Source organism: Panthera leo, chromosome E1 (genome assembly GCF_018350215.1).
Source record: "Panthera leo isolate Ple1 chromosome E1, P.leo_Ple1_pat1.1, whole genome shotgun sequence".
NCBI classification, from domain to species: domain Eukaryota; kingdom Metazoa; phylum Chordata; class Mammalia; order Carnivora; family Felidae; genus Panthera; species Panthera leo.
The window spans coordinates 39,806,603-39,832,237 of NC_056692.1; the positions used below are offsets into that span (position 1 = coordinate 39,806,603).

Genomic DNA, 25,635 nt, shown 5'->3' on the forward strand with positions numbered 1-25,635 from the left:
ATGACTTCCAATTATCCCCACCTCCTGGTATTCATGCCTTTGTGTAATCCCTTTCACTTGAGTGTGGGCTGGATTTCCTGACTTGTCTCTAATGAAGAGAGTACCATGAATGTGGTGGGATGTCATTTCCAAAATGAGGCTATAAAGGATGTGTGACTTTCGTACCATGTGCTCGTTGTCTCCCTCTTGGACCACTTGCTCTGGGAGAATCCAGCTGTTAGGCCATGAGGACTATCAGCCAGTGTATGGAGAAGCCCATGTGGCAAGAAAATGATATCTCTGGCCAACAGCCACGTGAGTGGGCTTGGAAGTGTGTCCTTCCCTAGCCAAGCCCCAAAAGGACTGCAGCCCCAGCCAACACCTCAGCAACTGCCTCATAAGAGAATCTGAGCTAGACATGCCTAGCTAAGCCACATCTGGATTTCTAAATCACAGAAGCAGTGAGATAATCAATGTTTGTTGTTCTCTGCCACTAACTTTTGGAGTCATTTGTTACGCAACAATAACTACTATAATGAAACAGGTCATGTATCAAAATGCAATAAAACATTATTATTCTAAATTCTTAATAATTAGTCAATTTAATTCTTGATAAAAGTCATTCTTAAAAGCAATAGTGAAGGAGAAAAATAAATGGTGTGATTTTACATAGTATATGTAAATTTTTAAATTTGTCTAAACTCTATGTATTGTCTAAATACTTCATAAATACTAGTCATTGTTTTATCTTTACATAAACAGTAACTCAAAGTGTACACAAGGTTATATCTGAGTAGGGACAAATGTAAATGTTTTGGAGCTGGAGAAGGGTACAAAAAGGACTTCAACTTTTTCAAAAATGTCTTATTTCAATTGTGGGTTTTTTTGGGGGAAGATCCAAAGTAGATATAAGAAAATGTCTGAGTGGTGGTTGTCTGTAATATTTTTCTCAAGACTTCCCTGTATTTTGCTCCCCTATCTGGGACATAAATAAAAATAAAGATTTAGTTATAAGCATGTTCAGGCTCTGCAGAACATTGTTTATAATAAGAGGTTCAGATGTTTTATGGACAAGTTCTAGCAAACCTAAAAGGATCTAATAAATGCTCAGTTATTTAAACTGTTGCCAAGTATAGGAAGAGATACACCTTTTCCCAAGACACCTTTTACACTTGCGGTGTTGAAAACGTGCAGTTTGCCTGTTGGCAGGTGGCCAGTGTAAAACACTTGCCAGTACAACAGAGAAATCCACAATTGGAAAGATAAAGAGAATAACACACATTTAACTGGGTCAAAAACTATTGCAAAATGAAATTTGAAATTCCAGCTATGTCAAGAATTCTGGTATTAGTAAGCAAATTGTTTAAGGAGATGTAATTTCTAAAACTTACAGTGTAAGAAATATTGTTGACAATTCTGTCCAGGACTGAGGTAAGATGCATCACGCTTTCCAGAGCCTCCTGCTTCTTCTGGCATCACTGAAATCTCCATGGAAGATGTGGGAGAGAGGATTTAAATGGGCTATCCATTAAAATGTCATTTCTAGAAGACATTCCATCTATGGTAATTATTTTGCAGTATCAAGGTCCCTCTCTTCTTCCTGTTTTTAATTTCCTTTTTGGACTTCAGTTGCAAATAACTGAGTTAATTATATTCCTTATGGCACATTATCATTTTTTGTCCTTGCAAGGCCTCGGTCCTATTTTTTCTTTATGTATTTATATACAAATTAATTTAACTCCTGTTCTCCTTATGCCCCATTATCTTCCTACAGGCAGCTATTTTATTCTGTTTGGAGTATATTCTCCACCAAAAAGCCTTCAAACTTCTTCCCCACTGCCGGCTCTCCTTGATCTCTAGCCTGCAGACCCATACTACAGATTTGGACATACCAGCCTCCAAAATCATGTGAGAAAATTCCTCTTATTACATCTCTTTATATCTATCCTACTGGTTCTGCTTCTCTGGAGAATCAGACCAAGAAAATACCTCATGGAAGGAATCACTGCTTGCTGCCTACCCACCCTCCTAGTAGTGGACACAGATTCCTTTAAAATCTATATGATCACAGAAATGTCACAGTGAGCATCTTCACATGTGTTCCCTCATGGACCTGTGTAGGAATGTTTTGAGTTTCAGACCTAAATCATTTCACAGACCCAGAGACTTTGATGAAAGGGGAAGCCAGATCCCCTCGGAGAAGGATTTTACATCATTGCCACAGATACACTCTGCAAACCTCCTTGTAATCTTTCTCCAAAAGAAAACCAGTCCAACCATTTTTCAAATGTTTAGATTTGATAATTACATACGAGGAATACTCACTCAGATGTTATCTTAGACTGTTATTAAAACTGTCTCTTAAAATGTCAAAGACATAAGCAAACAACAAAAAATTTCTAATTTTACATTTTATTGAATTGGCCATTAGGTGAATGATCATTAAAACCAGTTTTAAGTGAATTAACCCTTAGCTATTCTCGTTGCCCCAAACCTATGTTTATTTTAACCCGTGGCTTCCCTGGACCATTTCTGTCTTTGGCTTCCCAAGTCTGTTCACTGTGGGGAAATGAAGGCCACTCAACTCAAAAGAGCTTTTAGTGGTATAAAGGTTGGAAGCCAGGGGATTGTTTGCCCTTTCTCCCTTCCAGATTGAGCATCTATAATTGCAGACACCAGCCACCCTTGCAGACCAAGGGGAACCACTAACTTAGAGGACCCAAGGTCATCGTGTTCAAATGTGACCTGAAGGAAATCTATGAAGAGGTGTACTGAAAGGAATGAAAGCATTCTGAGAGTTTTATTCATTATGCTCCACCATTCACATTTTTATTAGCAGCAAAGGAGTCTTTTTAAAGACTTGGCTACATCAAAACAAAAGAGAGAGAGAGAGAGAAAAGAAATACTGGAGAGAAGTCTTTGCTGAGGTGAAATGAATTGACAACATGAGGAAATGTGAGCCATAGAGAGGACCATGCCTGCTGAAATGTCCTCCTTGGTAAAGAAAGATCTCTTAGTGGCTGAACAAGTCCCCTCATCAGCACCTGGAGAGAATGTGGGGCTGGACTCAGAATGAAGTTAGCCCACAGATAGCATTTGTGCTCAGCAGGAAGAGGGTACCATAGGGTGGCTATGCGCTTGTACATAGTGGCAGACCTCAAAGCAGCTGTGAAGGGTGCTCCATCAGTGAAGCGCTGCCTTACAGACATTGGACTCATGGCTGGGTTGGCAGGAAGTTGGCGAGCAGGTGCTGGCTTTGCAGACACTTGGGGCAGTTGGTTGGAGACCATTGCAGCCACCGCCGGATGATTTGCCTAAACCTGTTACACAGCAAGCTGGTTGGCAGGAAGGGGGTGAGCAGCCACCTTGGTTGCAGGTAGTGGATCCATCCCAAGTTGGTTGGCTGGAAAGCACGGTGCCACAGGAAACTGGTTTACAAGGGTTCTTTACAGAACATGGGGGCTGGCAGTTAGCCACTGGCTGGCAGATGAAAGATATGGAAGGAGCTGGTTGGCAGCAAAGCGACCAGCAAGGGGACGATGCGTAGCATGTAGGATTGCAAGAACTGAACACACAAGTTGATGGCTGGCAGGGAACAGGCATGCAGGGAGCCGATGGGCAAGTCTTGAAAATGTAGCAGATGGGTTGGTAATAAGTTAATTTGCAGGTCTGATCTTCACCATTGATGTGTTGACATGAACCTGGTTGACAGCAAGTTAGCTGACATGGACTCGCTGCACAGATGGTTGGTGGGCAAGAATTTTCAGCACAGGAATTTACCTCAGAGCAGGATGGCTGTTGGGACCTAGCATCACAGACCAATTGGCCACAAGCTGATCTGGACACAAGGACAGGTTCTTGGCAGGAGCTTTGCTGGTCGAGGATGGCTTCACAGCAATTTGCCTGACAACTGGTGGGTTCCAAGCAGGAGGGTTCCAAATAAGGAGACTGACCAGTTCCAGATTCATAGCAGGCTGTGCAGGAGCAAATGGGTTGGCAGGCAAAACCAACACAAGAAGTTGCCGGAAGGCAGGTAGGTTGGCAGCAAGCAGGTTCACAGCCACTTGGTGCACTGCTGGATGGCTGACAGTTTTCTTGGCAGGTGACCAGCTGCCAAGTTCTGCTCCGGCAGGAACTAGGCAAACAGATACCATTTTGGAAACTGCCACCATTTGAGCACGTGAAGGTGGGCACAGCTGGAATGGCCGTGGTGGTTCTGGGGCAGCAGCTGTCCACCATGGTGCTGATGTGAAGCTTGCTAGGGAGTTGCAAACTCAGTATACCTGGGTGTGAAAGATATCTCTTATAGGGGCTTTTATAGCTCTTCAGTGGTGTTGGTATGACTTAGAGCATCTTTCCTTGTTATTGTTTCTACTCATTTGTATACAAACATCTGATTAGTAGGCTTCAGGAGCCTGGAAGATATTGTCCCCAGTTTAAAAACTTGTCTGTTGAGTTGAGAGTTTTCTTTGCCGAGTTTGGATTCGTTGATGCTGCTCCTGCTCTGGAATGAGCTGTCTTTTTTACAGGTTGCTCTCCAGCCTCCCTGATGTGGGCCTTTCCCTGTGCTAACCTCTCATCAGAAGGCCTCAGCCCAGCCAAAGCAACTTGCTCTTCCACCAGGAATGCAGTTCTGCACCATTTAGACAATCAGGAAATGAAGCCTTGACCCAATTGAAAGAGGGCAATGTCTGAGATGGTGAACCAGGCAGTACATCCCAAGGACACTTCAGTGTCTCCACCTCTTTCTAGAACCTACCCATTTGGCTTTCCTGAAACCCAACTTTATTAGTAAACTAATACTAATATTAATACTAATACTAATACTAATACTAATACTAATGCTAATACTAATGGCTTCCATTCCATTTATAGCACACTTACTATATACCAAGCCCTTGACTGCATTTTTCATTGAATCTTCGCAATGGTCCTCATTAGTAGCTGCAATTCTCACTGCTATCTTAGAGGTAGCAAAACTAACTCAGAGAGTTTAAATCCTATTTCTCCAAATTATGCAAGTAATAAGAGGTTGAAACAAGATCCAAACCTAGTTGGGACTGACCCCCAAACCTCAGATTGTAATCACCTATTAGACCTCCTGACTTTGGAGTGGAGGAGAAAGACTGTGATATAGTGATTGAAGACTGACCTTAGTACAACAGTGCACTAGCTAGTGGGCAGGTGGCCAGGCCCCTTGCTGGGGACCATTTGCCCGTTAGTGACTAGAGTCATCAACTAGATTAAACTGGTATGAATACTTACCTCCACTTATCCATACACCCAAATACATTCTTTTAATTTGGAAATTTTAATAACTGCAAAGTATTTTCCCAAGGATTAAATCAGCCTCTTCCAAGAGGGACTTATGAGGTGCTGGTTGTACTGATTCTTCCCGTCTTTTTCTAGATTTGTCAAGGCTCTGCATTACTGGCCAACATCAGCAACCCACATCATTCCCTGTCCTGACCTGGTTCACACCAGAAATTCATGACAGAATAGAAAGATCATGGCCTTGGGATCCCAATAGGGTAGAGTCTCATTTCTGGGCTCTGCTACTAATGCTTTCCACAGGACAAGATGACTCATTACCCAAGGGTGCAAAGTACCAAGAGTTTACCAACTAACTGCATTGCTGTTGTTCAAGTTATTTTTACTCTTTTTTTAGTCTATTTATTATTTATTTTGAGAAAGCAAGTGGGGGAGGGGAAGAGAGAGAGGGAGAGAGAAAATCCCAAGCAGGCTCCCCACTATCAGCACAGAGGCTGACACAGGGCTCAAATTCATGAACCATGAGATCATGACCTGGGAAATCCTCACCCTTGTCATTAAAATGCCTTTTTTTTTAACCATTGCTTTTTGTGTTACTGTCCCGATCACTCCTTTTGCCATCCAATTCATCACTAATCATTTTGGCACCTTGCAAACTGCAAAGATCACTGCACTGTTTTATTCCTGAAGGTCTACATCCCAAAGCTCTCCATCTTTCAGGAGAAATACTTCTGGTCTTACCAAATAGATCAGATAATGGGAACATGAATATATTTGAGAAGCCATGATAACTTCGCTCTGAAAAAGGTACCAATGTCCTGTGCTCATTCATACCACTTTTATTGTTTTTAAAGTAATCGATTTTAACATCCATCTTTCTCTGATTCTGCTCTTGCCTTTTTTTCTCCTAAAGAAACTTCTCAATAGGTTGGTACAAGGTACAAACTTTCAGCTATAAGATGAATAAGGTCTGAGGATCTAATATATAACATAGTGACTCTAGTTAATAACACTGTATTACATAATCGAAATTTGCTAAGAGAACTTAAATGTTCTCACATCCCCAGAAATATGAGGTGATGGATGTGTTAGTTGATTAGATAGGAGGATTCTTTTCACAATATATGTGTGTATCAAATCATCACAATGTACACTTTAAATATCTTGCAATTTTGTCAGTTATACCTCAATAAAGATGAAAAAAAGGTATCTCTCAATAGGGAGACCTTTCACTTTGCTATGGCAAGGCACTAAAGACATCGAATGTATCACCAAGGGCTGTTGTGATCACACCAAGAGACATGGTGATGTATAAAAAACACAGACTTTGGACTGAACCGTATGTTCTGTATGTTATTTGTATGTTACATGCATTTATGCTGTATGTTACTCTTGTATGTTACTTTCTAGCTGTGACTGTCCTGGATTTTGTGTTTAGCATTCCCCTGTGAATATACATAAGGTATATATGTGTAAGTGTGTATACATGTGCATATGTATACATGTGTGTATACTCATACATGTGTGTGTGCATGTATGTGTGTGTGTTGTTTTTCAGCTTTAAATATATATGTGGTCTGGAGGCTTGTTTGTATCAACTCTACACTGGTCAGGTTCACCCCTGTTTTACATATGGCCATTGTCTAGTTCTCATTGCAGCATAGTATTTATTGAGTGACTACACCACAATGTTCTTGTCTCTGTTGATGGGCCCTTGGATTGTTTGTCACTCATATTCTTCATCTTGTAAAATAGAGAGAAAAGCATCTTATTTCACAGAACTGCTATGATTTGCATGAAACACTGGGTCTGTGCTTGGGACAGAGATTTTAAAGCCCTGGCCAACTCCTCTCTTGACTCTGGAAGGAGATGGAGATAAATCTCAATAGGCTGACGAGACAGTACCCCTGACAGCAACATGCAGGATAAGTTCCACCTTTGAGATTCTCCCTCTGCTGCTGTCTCACCCAGAAGTTCTCAAACAGGGTTGATTTTTGCCCCTCATCCCCAGGGGTGTTTGCCAATGTCTGGAGACGTTTTTAGTTGCCACACTCAGGGGATGCTACCAGCATTTAGTTGGTGGAGTCCAGAGATGCTGCTTAATATCTTACAATGTTAAAGAATGATGCCCACAAGGAAGAATTATTTAGCCCAAAATATCAATAGCACTGAAGTTCAGAAACCCTGCTCTACCCCCTCTTGTGCTTAGGTTAGCCCAAGATGCACCTTGAGGACTAGACATAGCCCCTCATTCTGTGCCCTAAGAGACTACTCCGAAGAGACTCTGTCCTTAGGATTGTAAGAGGCTGTGTATGAAGTTTACACAAGGATTGTGCCTTACAGAGACTAGGAGAATATAAATAAAGCTCTTGCACAAAAAAAAAAAAAAAATCCAGGTTGTCTTTCTTATTGTACATGTGACCTCCCACTTATTTTCATTCCACTGTGAACCCCAAAGTCAACTGGCTTGCTCCCCAGTTTCCCTATATCCAAGTCCATGCCCCTCCATTCATTTCTCTACACCAAGGCCAGAGGGACATTCCAAAACCAAGTGTTCTTCATGTCACTGCTCTACATATGGCCTCCCAGTGCCTTCATGTCAACCATGCACCAAACGAAAATGCCTCTGTATAGATTACAAGGCCCAATGGGTTCAGGTCACTACTGTCTACTTAATTGACCTTAGAGCTCACCATGCCCCTAAACACACCTCTGCCCAAGCCTCACTAACGAACAGTGTGCTCACAAGCCCCATTCGTGTATATGTTTCCTCTGCCTGAAAAGCTCTTCCTTTCTGATTTTGACCTGGTCCATTCTTACTTGTGCTGAAAGACCCAGCTTCAATTTCACATTCCCCAAGAATTCTTTCCTATCTCTCCCCGTACCCTGCTGAGTTCAGACTGCCCTGTGCTTGCCTCTGTCCCAGTACTTAGCACAACAGAACGCAGTAATTGTCTCTCTGCCTATCTGTCTCTCCCCATCCCCACTCCAACAGTGAGCTCCCTTAGAGCAAAGGCTGACTTCTCAGTCCTACGGCCTACCACAGTCCCCAGCCAACAGCTGTCTAATGAAGCGTGTTGGAAGGATGGATGGATGAGTGGATGAAGTTGCTGTCAAAATAAGTTAGCTGATGAGAATATGAATATTAACAACAGCACAATGAGAATAACATGCCACTTCAACTTAGCCACTTTATTGGACAGTGAAATATCTTTTTCTCATGGAAGAAGTCCCCAAGGAACATGAGCACACCCAGCAAGGGAACACAGGCATGAGGACAGAAAAAAACCTAACGCTGGGAAAGAGACTCCAGATGATGTGGCGAAGCAGCTCTTCTCAGCTTGATGGCAGCAGCGGGCAGGAGCTCAGGATGATCCCCCTCTCAGTGCCCAGGGGGCCTGCATTTGGACCATTAGGATACTGAAATTTCTGGTGAGTTTTTCGAAGTGTAAGAAGATGGTGAGTGATGGTGAAGAAAGATTCTAAGTCGTTGTGAGCTTTGGGGAGGGCAGTCGAGGTTTCTCTCCAGCTGGAGGTTTGCTTTGCAGGAATTGGTGGGCTGAGGCCAGATCAGCGGTCGGCAGGCTTGGTGGCAGTAGGCGGGGTGGCTTCAGCCTCACGGGTGGTTGGGCTGGTGGGTTTGGCCTCAGTGGGCTGGCAGGGACTGGAATCTGAGACCTCAGCCTTGCAGGTCGTTGAGTCAGTGCAATCTGGTTGGCTGGAAGTGGACTTTTTGCAATCTCGTTTACAGGAGTCAGCACAAGGCAGGCGGGAGCAGACCGGACGGTAAGACAGTGAAGTGACACAGGCTGGTCGGCGCAGGATGGAGTGGCATGGGCGGTAGCAGGCAGGGCGATAGGAGATGGATGTCACATACGGCTGCCTGTAAGTAATGTGTCCAGAGCAGATTGGGCGACAGATTGGACGACAGATTGGGCGGTAAGGAACCGAAGGAGAGCAAGTCTGTTTGCAGGAGCTGGGTATGTAGAAAGTCCTAGAGCAAGTTGGCCGGCAGATGGCAGATGCAGAAGACCCTGGGCGGCAGCAGAGAGGTTGGCAGGAGGTAGATGGGCAGGAAACGGGCTCACAGCAGACGGACCGACAGCGCTTGACTACGTAGCAAGTAGGTTGGCATGGACTAGGTGCACAGATACTTGCTGAGCAGGGGCTGGGCTCAGAGCAGATGGGTTGGCAGATGCTGGAGACACAACAAGAGGGCTCTTGGCAAGTGCTCGAGACACAAGGCGGCTCACAAGGGCTTGGGACACAGCAGACAGGGCGAAGGCACACAGGCTCACAGACCAGGGCCACACAGCGAGCTGGCTGGCAGTTGCTGGGCTCTGAGCAAGATGGCTCACAAGGACTGGAGTCACAGCAGATAGCCTGACAGCTATTAGCCACAGAGCAGACAGATGGACAGCAGCTAGGCGTGGGGCACACTGGCTGACAGACAGGCTCACAGACCACTGGTTGGCAGGAACTAGGCACAGTGCAGACAGCTGAACAGCAGCTGGGCTCACAGATGATGGACTGGCAGGGAGTGGGTACACAGAGGACCGGCTGGCAGGAATGGGTCTCACAGCACACAGGCTGGGCACAGCTGCTCACAGGACAGGAAGGCTCACAAATGGTGGCCTCACAGCACACAGGTTGGGCACAGGCGGGCTTACAGATGGTGGCTTCATAGCACACAGGCTGGGCACAGCTATTCACAGAACAGGCGGACTCACAGATGGTGGCCTCACAGCACACAGGCTGGGCACAGGCGGGCTCACAGATGGTGGCCTCACAGCACAAAGGCTGGGCACAGCTACTCACAGGACAGGCGGGCTCACAGATGGTGGCCTCACAGCACAAAGGCTGGGCACAGCTACTCACAGGACAGGCGGGCTCACAGATGGTGGCCTCACAGCACAAAGGCTGGGCACAGCTACTCACAGGACAGGCGGGCTCACAGATGGTGGCCTCACAGCACAAAGCCTGGGCACAGCTACTCACAGCACAGGCGGGCTCACAGATGGTGGCCTCACAGCACACAGGCTGGGCACAGCTGCTCACAGGACAGGAAGGCTCACAAATGGTGGCCTCACAGCACACAGGCTGGGCACAGCTACTCACAACACAGGGGGGCTCACAGATGGTGGCCTCACAGCACACAGGCTGGGCACAGCTGCTCACAGAACAGGCGGGCTGACAGCACTGTGGGCCACAGCTAGATGACCCACAGCTATCTTGGCAGGTCACCAGTTGCCATGTCTGGCTCCGGCAGGAACTGGGCAAGCAGACAGGCCCTCCACAGCTCACCTCAGTGGAGCAGAGAGAGATGCCTGGCACAGATGGGCATTTCCTAGAACAGCAGTTTCCAGACATGGTGGTGGTGCCTCTGCTCCTTGTGAGTGCTGAGAGGGGTGCTGCCTGACTGGGACAGCTCTCCCAAGCCCTCACTTTTATACCAACTCACTGGCATGTGCTGTTTGGAGACCCTGCGTCTTTTCCTCATTGCTGTTTGGGCCGGTTTTCAGAGGAACATCTTATTATGCCAAGGTTTGTTGATCTGGAAGTTGTTTATCTACCCATAAAGAAGCTGTTTGTTTATTGACTTGCTAAATTTGGAATCTTCGGCGCAACAGATCATCTTGGCATAAGCCTCGTGGCCTTCAAACCGAATGATCTGTGTTTCTGAGTGGCAGGAACAGGGGAAGAAGAGAGGAACTTATAATTTATCCATCTTCTAGTCCTCTGTACCAAGCTGTGGGGAGAGGGGGAGTCATTAGGGATGTCCACATGAATAGGACCTACTCACTCCTTCCCACATATCTCATTCTCTGGTGGGCAGACAAGCATGCAGGCAAACTCATTGCAGTGCCATGGTAAGGTCAACAATAGACATATAGGGATTAGTAGAGGAGAGCAATGGTGAGCTCTGTGGGAGAAGGGATGTCTGGGCTGGATTTTAAATGACTATGCTTTGCAGAAATGGTCTTATTTAAAACCATCAGCAATCCCCCAAGATAAGAACTTGTCTCTTCCCATTATAGGTAAAGAAAAGGAAAGGTGGTTGAAATTGGAAAGCTTAAGTCACTTGCTAAAGATCCCACTCAGCTTGCCCCCTAATCTAGGGATGCTCTCCTTCCTCCTCACCATTCTGTTTGGTCTGACCTTTCTCAAAAGACTTTGTCAAAGCTGCATGTCATAGGCTCAGCCAACTGTGCTGCCCTCCGTCCTGTTCTATGAACGGTCCTGTCCCAGACCACTGGCTCTACTTGTCTCCAGAAAGTACTTGATCTTGCCTCTATGCTTCTCCTCCCTGTTTTCCCCCCACCCACTTATACCTCAAGCATTCAGTGGCCCTCCAGACTCTCTCTTGCTTTTGGTGATTTAATAGCTCCTAAAAGAAAGACACTTCCAAAACCCAAAGGATAAAGAGGAAAGGCCAGAGATCTTTTGCAAAGACATTGTGAACAAAAGCAAAGAATACAGATGCTTTCTCAAAGTGTGTCAATGCTACTACCTGAGACAGACATAAGATGAGAAACAAACCCTAGGTTTCTTTTTTTTAATGTTTATTTATGTATTTTGAGAGAGAGAGAGAGAGAGAGAGAGAGAAGCAGGGGAAGGGCAGAGAGAGAGGGTGAGAAAAAGAATCCCAAGTAGGGCTCGATCTCATGAACCGTGAGATCATGACCTGAGCCAAAATCAAGAGTCGTATGCTTAACTGACTAAGCCACCAAGCACCCCAAGAATCCTAGGTTTCTAAACACCAAGGCCTGACACCCTTGTTCAGTAAAGGCCCAGCTCCACAACGCATTTTCAACATCAATGCAAAATCCAGGCTCTCCTTTAGAAAAGCTGAACCATCATGCCATCCATTCATCATCTCTCCCTTCATTCATTAATTTATGCAATTACTCAATTTCTCTTTTATTCATCCATTCGATTCAGCCATCATCAGGCTCTGTGAGAGGGCTACAAAAAGAATGAGTTGCAATTCCTGCCTCAAGGAGTCCGAGTTTAGGAGAGAGACAGATCCATCCATAGCAATTATGGTAAAGTATACGTACAAGTGCTATGACAGATGGCTGCACTGGTCCTGTGGGGGCAGCCGGGAGAAACACCCACAAGATTTTTGGGAAATTAGACAAGGCTGATCAAAAGCATTATACGTTTGGGGAGCAGTAAATTGTTCCATAGCCAGGATGGAAGATTCAGGGGACAGGAAGGAACAACAATGGTACTAAAAGGGTTACTAGCACTCTACCATGAAAGCCCTTGTGGACCACGACAAGTAGTTGGATTTTATACTGACATGGGGGTATTTTAAACAAGGGAACAACTTGGCCAAGTTTGCTCTTTGGAAAGGCATCTCTGGCTATGGCAAAGGTATTGGAGAAGGAGGGCAAGTCTGGAGCCCAGGAGACCATCAGCGTTCTGGAGCAGTTACTCAAAAGTTTCCTGGTGACAACCTGAACTGGGCAGTGTCATGGGACTGGAGCAATATGAGAGGTTTTATGGAGGTAGAATCTATAGAATCCAGTGGTTGAAAGTGGAAGATTAGGAACAAGAAGTGTCATCCTTGAGATTTAGCTCTCAGGCAGTTGGAAAAGAAGACTTTGTGGACAACAGTCTTGCAGTGGGTAAGGCAGAGAAGGAGCCCCCAAGATCCTGATCTCCACCTTTCCAGTTTGTCTATGCATTTCGTCTTCCTCAGCTAAGCCAGCAATGCAATTCACATGGAGATGGACTTCCTCCCACAAGTCCCTCATAAACTCTCTCAGGTGAGAAATTTAATGTGGCATCACCTGTTATTATGCCATATAGTCCTCCCAAAGAATCCTTCCCTGCTAAGTGGAATTAGCAGATCTTTTAACAATCTACACATTTCTACTCTGTTCTTTTTTAAAAGTTTATTTATTTTTCAGAGAGAGAAAAAGAGAGAGCATGCATGAGCAGGGAGAGGGGAGGGGCAGACAGGGGGACAGAGGATCCAAAGCTGACTCTGTGCTGAGAGCAGAGAGCCTGATGCAGGGCTTGAACTCACAAACCATGACATCATGATCTGAGCCAAGTCAGAAGCTCAACTGACTGAGCCACCCAGGTGCCCCTCTACTTTATTCTTATAGCTTTCATCTCCCTTGACGTTATATAAGTACCAAAGGGCAAGGATTTTGTGTATTCACTGATATATATCCAGCACCCAGAACAATGTTTGAAACATAGGCAGTTTACAATTAATATTTATTGATAAATGAATGAGGACCTCTGCGGGCAGCTAAGAAAGGCAGCGGTTTGTCATTAATTCAAAGAAATCACTTCCCTGCTCTCACCCATCCGGGAAGCCATATCATAAGCAATAGAAGAATCAGATGCTCTGAATCACAACTGCTCAATGCAGACCTACTGGCCTCTTGGCAATTTTGTACTGTTGGCACACTCATGCTCTGGCTGTGGTTTGGTCCTGGGAGTTAAAGAGTTAGTTCTTAGGAGGCCAATTCCAACCAGTGCAAAGAATGACCTACATAGTAAGTCTGAAACTGAGCCAGGGCAGACTCAAAGTTTGAAGTCTCTCCCAAGTAAGACACTAGTAGTATTGCTGGACTTTTAAATGAAACAAAAAAAATGAAAACACAATGAGCTAGCACTCTATAGCTGCTAGAATGGCTAAAAATAAAAAAATGTACCATATCAAGGACGTGCCACAACTAGAAATCTCAGACACGGCTGGTGGCAAAACAGTCACAAAACAGTTGGGTAGCTTTTTCATGAGGTTAAACATTGCCACACTATTTATCCAGCGATCCAACACCTAGGTATTTATCTAAAATAAATGAAAACATATGTCCACAAGAAAATTTATACATGAATGTTCATAGCAGCTTTATTCATAATAGCCCAAAACTGGAGACAAGCCAAATTCCCATCAGTAGATGAATATTTTTTTCATGTCCTTTATTCATGCAATGCAATACTATTTAACAAATAAGAATGAACTTTGATATCTGCAACAAGGATAAATATAAATAATGTTATTCTAAGTGGAAGAGTTCACACTGCATGATTTCATTTATATGAGATTCTAGAAGTGGCAAAAGGTTGATGGTTGCCTGAGTCTTGGGTCAGGGGTGGGGAGGATTTCCTGCAAATGAGGCACTGGGGAATTTGAGGGATGATAGAAAGTTCTATACCGTGAGTGCGGTGGTGGCTACTTGAGTATATACGATTGGCAAATCTCATCAAACTGTATACTATAATTAGGTGCACTTTATCATATATAAATTATACCCTTAAAAAGTTGGCTTATAAAAAAAATTAAGGTAAAAAAAGTAAAAATAACATCCCAGTTTTATTTGTAAATATGCTTAAAAGGAGTCTGGAAACATATATGTCAGTGACAAATGCTGAAGTTGAGAATCCAGGTGGCTATTATTGCTTCTTCAGATTTTTCTGCATTTTTTCGTATTTTTAGAGATCATTGCCATGCTTAATGGCATGTATCTTAAATACAGAGAACAAACTGGGGGCTGCTGGAGGGAAGGTGGTGGGGGATGGGTTAAATGAGTGATGGGCATTAAGGAGGGTACTTTTTGGGATGAGCACTGGGTGTTATATGTAAGAGATGAATCACTGGGTTCCACTCCTGAACCCAAGACTACATTGTACGTTAACTAACTTGAATTTAAAAAAATATTTTTTCTTGTTTGTTGAATGAAACACTGCTTTGTAGGAATAAAAATAAATATTGTTCTTCCAAGGCAAGAGCAGAATTAGCTTTATTCCACATGTAGCTTAAGATCACATTCAGCAAGAAGGGTGCCTGGGTGGCTCAGTCGGTTAAGGATTCGGTTAAGACTTCGGCTCAGGTCCATGATCTCACTGCTCGTGAGTTCGAGCCCTGCATCGGGCTCTGTGCTGACAGCTCAGAGCCTGGAGCCGGCTTCAGATTCTGTCTCCGTCTCTCTGCACCTTCCTACTTGCACTCGTGCGCGCTCTCTCTCTCTAAAATATAAAATAAAATATAAAAATTTTTTAAAAAAGATCATGTTCAGCAAAAAGTTGAATCAACTATTTTTTAAATTTTAACCTTCCGACTGGACCCACACACACCTGGCTCAGGCCCCACCTGGCAGATGTACATTCACCCCTTGCATCCCTGGGACTCAAGCAGAAGTACAGTTGGTCTCAGGACAGGAAAACCTAACCCAGAAGAGGCAGACTTTGCCGAAGCATTTTGGCTAGAAGAAAGGACTGGAGTTCCCAGAACATCCATAGGCACCATGTTCACGAAGTTTTGCCACAGGACTCTCTTCCGTTCTGAATCAAGCTTGTTTCACCAAAGCCTCTTCCCCTGACTTTGCAAGAAAGTTCTGACCAAACCTGAAGCCTTCCTACAGAACCATCCTAGGAGAGCCATAATGCTGAAGGAAGCCATGCCCCTTGCTCAAGAGTAAACCCTGGCCAACCTCAGCAGTTACCCATTTACTGCATTTTAAAAATGCAAGTCCTGGCTGGGGCTGCCTCCCTAGAGCTAATGGACAAGTTCTCTCATGGTGAAGCCTAAGAATCTGTATTTTTAAAAGCACCCCCCCCCCCAAGTGAAATCTCATGCAGCACATGGAAATTTTATTTTACACCTAGGGTTCTTGTTAAAAACACGGATCAGCGGGCCACTCCCCTGTGGATTCTGACTCTGCCTGTCTGGGGGTGGGGGAGAAGGTGGGGGAGCTCCAGAATCTCCATTTTAACTAGTCCCCAGGTGATTCTGATGCAAGTGGTCCACAAACCACATTTCAAAACCCTGACTGTGGATGCCAGAGTAAATTTTCCTGGCCCGGTGCCCAAGAGGGAGCCAAGGAAGAGGCGGGAGAACTAATTTGGTTACGCCAGCAAGCTCGAATTTATTAAGAAGTTAACAAAGAAATCTTCGCACCAAAAAGCAGCAGAGAGCTGAGGAGAAGGGTCAGTCCCAAAGCCACCTTGAGTCAGAGGATGCCTTATAGTGACAAGACATGTGAGTCCATGAAAATAAAGCCATGGGGATTCACCCTGTGAGCTTCGGGATCACTTTGTATGGGAACCAGTTTCCATCTCTCACCAGCATATGGCTCTTGTGCTCGGGGCCTTGAAACACCAGGGCAGGCGCTGGAGAACAAGCCCTCATCTACCAATAACACGGAGGCAGGATGCTGTCTTGGATGCGGGGAAGGTCCCGGAGACGAGGGGTCCCCACGTGCAGCAGGTGCAGGCTTTGCTTGGGCCACCTCCGCGGAGAAGACAGGGGGCTTCACTTCGTCTCGCAAACGGGCGTGGGCTGGCAGCAGACGGGGCCGCAGCACCCGGACGAGCCGCAGCAGCTGGACCCGCAGCAGCTGGACCCGCAGCCCCCGCAGCCCGAGCCGCAGCCGCTGCCGCTGCCGCAGCAGTCGCTCCCGCAGCAGCCGCTCCCGCAACCTCCGCAGCCCGAGCTCCCGCAGCCCGAGCCCCCGCAGCCGCAGCAGGACCCGCAGCAGCCGCAGCAGGACCCGCAGCAGCCGCAGCAGGCGGGCTGGCAGCAGCACACTTCACAGCAGTCTTGATCTTGAGGGCAGCAGGTGAAGCAGTCCCCCGGGCAGCACCCCATGGTCCCGGCTGGTCAGGTGGCAGGTCAGGAGCGCGGCCGGAGTTCCCCACGTCTGACGGTGGCCAGCGGCCAGCAGCTTTTATAGCCCCTCACCGGAGGGTGTTGGCACAGGGGACAGGATGTTTCCTTTGTTATTATTTATGCCAGTTTCCATAAGAACGTCTCATTAGCTGCCTGTTTATTTTCCAGCCCTGAGTACCTCAACTCATAAAAAAGCCCCACTCGGGCCAACTGCTATTTGTCCAGAGGGTAAAAATGCCATCTTCGAAAAGACCTGTCATCATGGCCAAACACGGGCCAGCCGTCATTAGCCCAGGTCAGAGGGAGCTGCGGCCTCTGTCTCTGGAATGGTTCCTCCCCTTCCACGTCTCCTCGGGTGGCAAGCTGGCAGCCAACCCCGTTTCATCGTGGGTGCTCGTCCTGGAAAACCAGATGGGCAAAAGCCGGGGGCCCTGCGCCTCCTGCTGCAGGCAGAGTGGCTGCTCTAGGAGGTCCGGTCCTGTGGCTCCTCCCAGGAGGAAATGGTATCCTCCTGCGGGCCCATGTGAGCAAAGCAAACATTTGTGACTGTGTGTGGTATGTGGAGTGTGCCACACATTTGTTTGGGCTTGGTCAGTGAGCATCAGTCATGATTAATAACTGCCTTGTGCAATGGAAAGAGACTCATCATAAAACTGCAAGAGGTGGGAGCCACGTTCTCCCTGGGCCTCCGGGTGAACTGAACACTCAGCCTCCTCTCTAAGTGGGCTGGAAGAGCAGTGATCAGAACCCTTTCCTTGATGGAAGGAGACGGGACGGGGGAGGGGAAGGAAGGGAAGAAGAAGGACGGAAGATCATGGAATGTCCAAAACATCTCACTAAAATGGGAATGTTGTGCACTTCTTTTAAGAGCTCCAACTTCATAGACCACCTGGCGGTAGGCGGGATTAGCATACAAAACACCCAGAATACCATGGCAGGGCATAAAATGCCTTTGGGAAGAGGCTAGAATCCACAGAGGATTCAGGTCCGCGTGTGAATTCCACGATGGGTCGAAATTCCTATCTCCGGGTTGGGTTTGGTACCTTGGAATGGTGGTGGCAACCCTGGAGACTACAGGCTCGACCTTTGGAAGGCAGCACCCAGAGAAGGGGACTGAGTGGGAGGTGGGGATGAAGGTGGCAGTGGGTGTGGAGATCTGGATCAAGAGACACAGCCCCTCCTTTTAATTTGCCTTTTCTTTTTAGGTGGGCGTGGAGGTAAGGCAGCCTCCAAGACCAGCTAGATGGACTGAGAAGGGTGGAGACAGATAATGGGTTGCTTGGATCTGATAGGATGCTCAGTACTTCACAGGATGTGGACATTTAGAACTGGGAGGGAGACATCATGTGGTCCAGGGTTTCTAAAGGTGATTTTATGTCAGAATTGCCGAGGGCGGAGGCTTTTGAAAAATGCAGACCTCCAACCTGGACCCCAGTCCTGTTAAATCAGAGTATGTGCTCATGGGAGCTTGAGAAGCTATATATTTTAAAGCTTCCCAGATGACTCAAATTCTCAAATAGATTAGGAAACACTGACATAATTTAATGTCACCATGACCATCACCCTGAAGCACTTCTTTTCTACAGAAGCTGATACAAAGGCCCAGGAGAGGACACATTAATGATGGAGTGAGGCAGCCCAGATGTTCTGTTTCTTGGTCCAGTGTTCCTTCCAGGACTGCACATCCACAAATGGACACCTCTGGGCAAGTGTAATACAGTGAGGTCCAAGACAGACACGTCCTTTTCGTTCTTTTTTTTTTTAATTTTTTTAATGTTTTTATTTACTTTTGAGACAGAGAGAGACAGAGCACGAGTAGGGGAGGGGCAACGAGAGAGAGGGAGACACAGAAACAGAAGCAGGCTCCAGGCTCTGAGCTGTCAGCACAGAGCCCAATGCGGGGCTCGAACTCATGGACTGTGAGATCATGACCCAAGCTGAAGTTGGATGCTCAACCGACTGAGCCACCCAGGCGCCCCTCATTCTTTTTAATAATAGGCAATGCAGTCACACGAGAAGGACACCAAAGGGCAGGCAGTGCAAAGTCTCTCCTCTTTCTGTGTCCACCAGTCAGTTCTCTCGCCTCTCACCTGCCCTCCCCTCTGCTCCCAGCCTCACTTAACCCCTCCGCACCTGAATTTCCTCATCTATAAAATGGAAATTATGATAGTTATAGTGCCAATCTCACAGGCTGTTTTGAAGATTAACTGAGTTATATAAAGCTCTTAGAGCAGTGTATTGGCTACATATTGTTTGATAAACATTAGCTATTGTATTATTTATATACAAGAAAAACAGATGGATAGATATAGATACGTTTTTGTTCTTTATACATGATAGCAGGTGTAATAGTAGCATAGTATACACTCTGGTTTTAACTCTTTTTTTTCCCTCTTAACAAGATATCTTAGAGCTCATTCTATTTCAGTACATAAAAACATTCTTCATAGTGTTCTATTGTACTGATCATTTATTTAACAAATTCTCTATTGAAAGACATTTGTTTCTAATATTTCCAATATCTGGCTATTATAAACTTTAATTTTAAATATTTTGCTATTATGTAACTGTGTACTTACACATATCTTTCTATAGCCCTCCCATAAACTCTTGGAAGAGAAATTGCCGGATCCTTGAGTTTTTTCATTTGTAATTTTGATGGCTATTGCCAAATCACCCTTCATAAAGGTTTTACAACTTACACACCCATCAGTGTGTGACAGGACCTACACAACGTGTAATCAAAGTTCATGATCTTGCCAATCTGATAGAAGAAAGATAGGATCTGGCAATTGTAGTAACTTGCTTTTCTATTATCATGAAAGAAATTAAGCAACATTTCATATGCTTACGTGCTTTGATTGATTGATAGGGCTGCTTTGTGAAACAGAAAACAAAAGCTTGGTCTGTATGATGATTTATAAATATTTTTTCCAGATTGTCATTAGCCTTTGATGCTATAGTTAAATAATAATAAAAACAATAATGTTTGCATTATGAATTTCATACCTGCTTATTGTGGAATTTCTGGAAAATACAAAAAATTAAAGCAAGAAAATAAAAATCATCCATAACCACACAACAAAGATAATCTGCTAATATTCTAGTTTCCCTTTTTAGCACTTTCTCTAAAGACTTCCATATAAATATTGATATGAATACAGGTAGCTATACAGACACATATTTATGTATAAGCATATATATATCAGGTACAAATTTCTAAATCCATGTTCCAAGGTATGTTAAGAATACATAACTACCTTTCTCTTAGACTGCTTAAACTATTTTCAACCTTCATTCCAACTGAGGGGGAAGAAGAGTCAGTTTTGTACAAACTCAGAAATCATTCAAAATTTCTGTCTCCCCATCCTTCATCTGGAAATGGCATCTGAGTTTTGTGGGGCTTGGACAGTATTGTAGCATTAAAGAGAGTATCATAGCATTAAAGAGAGTATCGTAGCGTTAAAGAGAGTATCGTAGCGTTAAAGGATGCACCGTGGGCATCCACTGAAAAGTATATGGTTCTCTCTTATTCACGGCCACCATCCTTCTTCTGATGGCACAGCTGAGATATTTTCCTCCCTGTTCTCCCCAAATTCTACATCCTTCCACCCTCCATCCAGGAGGCCACAAGGCCCTCTCTGTCTGACCACCCACTGTCCTCCAGCACAGAAGTCTACTTTGAATTGCATACACAGAGCGTTGACTTGGCTCATTTACTCCACATTTCTATAGTAATAACCCTACCCTGGGGGCAGTGATTATAGAAACACCCCACTGATGCCCAAGTCATGAGAAAAGAGTGAAAAAAAAAAGAGTGATAGAAACTCCAGAATAAAGGTAAGACCAATGGATACTCTAGTGTTTCATGCTGACACCTGTTTTTACAAAATTGAAATCATACTGTAAAAACTGATTTGTACACTGACTTCAAGCTGTATTACAAAGCTGTAACCATCAAGACAGTATGGTACTGGCACAAAAACAGACACTCAGATCAATGGAACAGAATAGAGAACCCAGAAATGGACCCACAAACGTATGGCCAACTAATCTTTCACAAAGAAGGAAGGAATAAAGACAGTCTCTTTAGCAAGTGGTGCTGGGAAAACTGGATAGCAACATGCAGAAAAATGAACCTGGACCACTTTCTTACATCGTACACAAAAATAAACTCAAAATGGATGAAAAACCTAAATGTAAGACAAGAAGCCATCAAAATCCTCGAGGAGAAAGCAGGCAAATACCTCTTCGATCTTGGCTACGGCGACTTCTTACTCAACACATCTCTGGAGGCAAGGGAAACAAAAGCAAAAATGAACTACTGAGACCTCATCAAAATAAACAGCTTCTGCACAGCGAAGAAAACAATAGGCAAAACTAAAAAGCAACTGATGGAATGGGAGAAGATATTTGCAAACGACATATCAGATAAAGGGTTAGTATCCAAAATCTATAAAGAGCTTATCAAACTCAACACCCAAAAAACAAATAATCCAGTGAAGAAATGGACAAAAGACATGAATAGACACTTCTCCAACGAAGACATTCAGATGGCCAACCGACACATGAAAAAATGCTCAACATCACTCATCATCAGGGAAATACAAATCAAAACCACCATGAGATACCACCTCACACCTGTCAGAATGGCTAACATTAACAACTCAGGCAACGACAGATGTTGACGAGGATGCAGAGAAAGAGGATCTCTTTTGCATTGTTGGTGGGAATGCAAGCTGGTGCAGCCACTCTGGAAAACAATATGGAGGTTCCTCAAAAAATTAAAAATAGAACTACCCTACGACCCCACAATTGCAATACTAGGTATTTATCCAAGGGATACGGGTGTGCTGTTTTGAAGGACATATGCAACCCAATGTTTATAGCAGCACTATCAACAATAGCCAAAGTAAGGAAAGAGCCCAAATGTCCATCAATGGATGAATGGATAAAGAAGATGTGGTGTATACACACACACACACACACACACACACACACAATGGAGTATTACTTGGCAAGCAAAAAGAATGAAATCTTTCCATTTGCAACTACATGGATGGAACTGGAGGGTATTATGTTAAGCGAAATTAGTCAGAGAAAGACAAATATCATGTGACTTCATTCATATGAGGACTTTAAGACACAGAACAGATGAACACAAGGGAAGGGAAGCAAAAATAATATAAAAACAGGGAGGGGGAAAAACATAAGAGAATCTTAAATATGGGGAACAAACAGGGTTACTGTAGGGGTTGTGGAGGGGGCATGGGCTAAATGGATAAGAGGCATTAAGGAATCTACTCCTGAAATCATTGTTGCACTATATGCTAACTAACTTGGATGTAAATTTTTAAAAAACAAAACACACGAAAAAAACCATTCTAAAAAAATTTGATTTATACACCAAATATTGTCCTTCACCTGAGAAAATGTTCATAAAGATGTTGATTATTAAATAGTATGAAAGTCTGAGAAATTATGTTTCCATATTGCTGGATATCTGTTTCCAATTTTCCAAAGCAAAACACGAAACTGAGCTTCTTTGATGTGAGTCTTTATGCAACTTTCTTATTATCTCCCTAAAGTAAATCCCTAGAAATATAATTACTGAATCTTCAGCATGTTAATTATTTTAAGGCTATAAATAAATATTGAAAAATCATCCTCCAAAAAAATCATTCCCATTTTCACCCATTTCACAGATGCCTTCACCAATACCAATTTTTAAGTTTTTTTTTTTAAGTTTTATTTTATTTGGGGGAGGAGGGCAGAAAGATTGAGAGACTGAGAAAACCCAAGCTCAGTTTTGGCCTGAGCTGAATCAAGAGTTGGATCCTTAATCGACTGAGCCACCCAAGGGCCCCAATTTGTATTACTCTAAAATCTCTTTGTCAAGAGATTTGTTGTAATTGGTAGTCAGGTCATGGAATCTCATTGTAGTATTTATTTGTAGTGACTTCATTCTTAGTGCATTTGTTAAGATCTCTTTTTCTTCTTTTGGGAATTATATGTTCAAGCTACACATCTTATTTTATGCTAAGTGCATTAACTTTCCTTTCTCACACTTCCTACAAAATTGTCTCAGGGTATCATCTTTTAATTGTGTCTATGGATTTTTTATGCATTTAATTTTCTTTTTATATAGGCACATCTACCTGTATTTTCCTTCCTGCTCCTTTTGTGCTTTGAAACTTCTTCACCACTCCCAAACAAGACAACTATTTTTTTTTTTCTTTTCTTTCTTTCTTTTTTTTTTAGTTTTTATAGTTGCATTTTTTACACTTACTGCTGTTATCCATCAGGAATTTATTTTGGTGTGTGGCAGATACTACTTTACAATAACAATGTGGTTTTCCTAATTGGGGTACTTGAGTGCCTATTAAATGAATGCTTGGTGTCCAAGAAAAAACAGGATGGGAACATAACAGCAGTCGTGAAAAACTTTGGTGTGGTGTCTGTTTTGGCGGCCTCTTGTGTGCATTGGGTGATATTACACATGCAGTTTCTGGTGTTTCTTTTTGAGACAATCACAAGACAAGCTCTGATTCTGGTTTCACCAGAAGCAGCTCGACAAAAACTTGACTTCTGAGAAGCTTATTATATTTGCATGGCATTGATTTTAAATCATGTGTACAATTAACCACCTCTTGGCCAAGGGGGCGCATTATCAGCCCCTCCCTTTGTGCCCAGGCACTGCACTAGGTACTTTATATGTGTTTATGTGGTTAATGTTCAATATAACTACATACAGTAAGTGATATGATCCTTATTTTGTAGATGAGGAAATTAAGGCTCATGAAGATCAATTACTCTAACTAGAAGATGCAGAGCTTGGATTCAAACCCAGATGTGCCTGCTTCTGGAGCCTATTGCCCTTTATGTCAGGCTTTCTGGATGGAACCACAGAAAACGGCTCCTTTGTCTTAAGGTAAGTAAGCCTTATAGTAAGAATATCTTCTATGATTGTATGTTTCACAACCACAGAGGTCATAGCTGTTTTATTCACCAGTTTACACCCAGTGGGTGCTGTAAGGTGGGCACTCAATAAATATTTGTTAAATAAATGAAAAACTAAAATCATGAATGAATGTGAGATGATCCCCTGTAATGCAGTACATTGAGAGGTGTCCACTATAAGAGAGTGGGGTCTCTGCTGCCATTCCTTACCCATCTTTCATTGTTATCAATCACTGCTTCACCCAATCTCAGGTCTGCAAGTATCACTGTCCAATAGAACTTTCTGTGATAACAAGAATGTTCTGTAATTGCTCTGTCCAATATGGAGTCGACTAGACACATATGACTATTAAGCACTTGAAATGTGGCTAAGGTGAAACTAATTTTTAAATTTTATTTCATGTTAATATCTTTATGTTGAAATAGCCACATATTGTGACTTCTGTATGGGGCAGGATACCTCCAGAGGTTCTGTTTCAGATGGTATGGCAGGCTAGGTTATTTGGACTAACCTGCATTATGAAAACAACTGAATATGCTGTATTATTTTCTAATTGTTAGTCTTATTTTTTTATGTTTATTTATTTTTGAGGGAGACAGACAGAGAGAGAGACAGAGCGCAAGTGGGGTAGGGCAGAGAGAGAGGGAGACACAGAATCCGAAGCAGGCTCCAGGCTCTGAGCTGTCAGCACAGAGCCCAATGCAGAGCTCAAACTCATAAACTGAGAGAACATGACAGGAGCAAAGTCAGACTGAGCCGCTCAGGCACCCCTTGATCTTCTTAACAGCATCACTGAGCTGACATTACTTCTCTTCTGAGAGCATTTGCTGAATTTGACAAACTTGAATTTTAGTTTTCATGACCTTTCTGGGAGATAGAAACAGAAAATAAAGTCTAGGACCCAACCAAGGTAGAGGCTCCCTTCCATAAACTGGGACCCTCAAGGGCCACACCTCTTGGTGACCCAGACATAAATTCAGCCTAGTCACCTCCCATCACCACGGCACTATAAGGAAAGTTACCATTCACAACTGAATCATTCAAAAAAAACTTCTGGCCATGAATTGAAAGAGGCTTCTGACTGGTAGTGCCCCAGTGTACTGGCAGGAACAAATTCAAATCCTGTCTGGAAGAACACACCACTATCCTACCTCCACAAAGTCCCACAGATGATATTCAGAGGAAAGAAAGTGTGGCAATCATTAGTGCTATCACCAAATATTTCTGTCTCTCTCTCTCTCTCTTTCAGAAACATTGCAGGAATGCACTTCTCTATCGCCTTTGGAGTTAGGCATGGCTAAGTGACTTGTTTTGGCTAATAACATATGAATAGAAGTGACACATATCACACATCATTTCCACACCAAGGCTATATGAGCTGATGTATAATGTGCCACTTTTTCTTCACCCTCCCAAGAAGATTTCTGGAAGTCTGTCTAGAGTTAGAGCAACTGTCAGCCTGGACCCTTAAGTAAGTATGATGATTAGAGACTCCTAATGGCTATGTGGGACATAGAGCATGAGCAAGAAATAAACTCCTATTGTGATAAGACTTGGGAAATTGGGGAGTTGGTTGTTACTGCAGTAACCATAACTTAGCCTAACTTTACTGGTACAGTGAACAATTTGCAGTCGTGCATAACTAGGCACACAGGGAAACAAGACACCATGAGTGAGAATCAGCAGAAACAAGAGAGCATAAACAGACGACAATTCAGATCCTGGAATTATCAAACACAGGTTATAATAAAGTATGTTTCTGTCTTTAATGGAATAAAAGGCAAGCTGG

The 25,635-nt window shown here is 43.9% G+C and overlaps 3 protein-coding genes across 3 annotated transcripts; all 3 read right to left on the reverse strand.

The window, feature by feature from the left end:
- Window positions 1–3,162: 3,162 nt before the first annotated feature.
- On the reverse strand, window positions 3,163–4,218 carry KRTAP29-1 (keratin associated like protein 29-1). Its single transcript, XM_042914484.1, has one exon. It carries the CDS (start codon window positions 4,216–4,218, stop codon window positions 3,163–3,165), a length of 1,056 nt encoding a protein of 351 aa, XP_042770418.1.
- A 4,602-nt stretch (window positions 4,219–8,820) lies between these two features.
- LOC122206021 (keratin-associated protein 16-1) lies at window positions 8,821–10,620 on the reverse strand. The gene is made up of 2 exons (XM_042914741.1): window positions 10,129–10,620; window positions 8,821–9,840 (listed from the first exon to the last, which is right to left on the reverse strand). The coding sequence occupies exons 1-2, from the start codon at window positions 10,618–10,620 to the stop codon at window positions 8,821–8,823; spliced, it is 1,512 nt and encodes a 503-aa protein (XP_042770675.1).
- Window positions 10,621–16,528: 5,908 nt separating this feature from the next.
- On the reverse strand, window positions 16,529–16,864 carry LOC122206108 (keratin-associated protein 17-1). The gene has a single exon (XM_042914950.1). It carries the CDS (start codon window positions 16,862–16,864, stop codon window positions 16,529–16,531), a length of 336 nt encoding a protein of 111 aa, XP_042770884.1.
- Between the last annotated feature and the right edge of the window lie 8,771 nt (window positions 16,865–25,635).

What these genes read in the sequence shown, in the direction of transcription:
- KRTAP29-1 (XM_042914484.1), bottom strand. Translation starts at nt 4,218, where the DNA reads ATGGTGGACAGCTGCTGCCCCAGAACCACCACGGCCATTCCAGCTGTG.
- LOC122206021 (XM_042914741.1), bottom strand. Translation starts at nt 10,620, where the DNA reads ATGTCTGGAAACTGCTGTTCTAGGAAATGCCCATCTGTGCCAGGCATC. An exon ending in TCTGTGAGCCCGCCTGTCCT is followed by an intron (nt 9,841 to 10,128) that starts GTGAGTAGCTGT and finishes AGCTGTGCCCAG; the next exon opens with CCTGTGTGCTGTGAGACCCA.
- LOC122206108 (XM_042914950.1), bottom strand. Translation starts at nt 16,864, where the DNA reads ATGGGGTGCTGCCCGGGGGACTGCTTCACCTGCTGCCCTCAAGATCAA.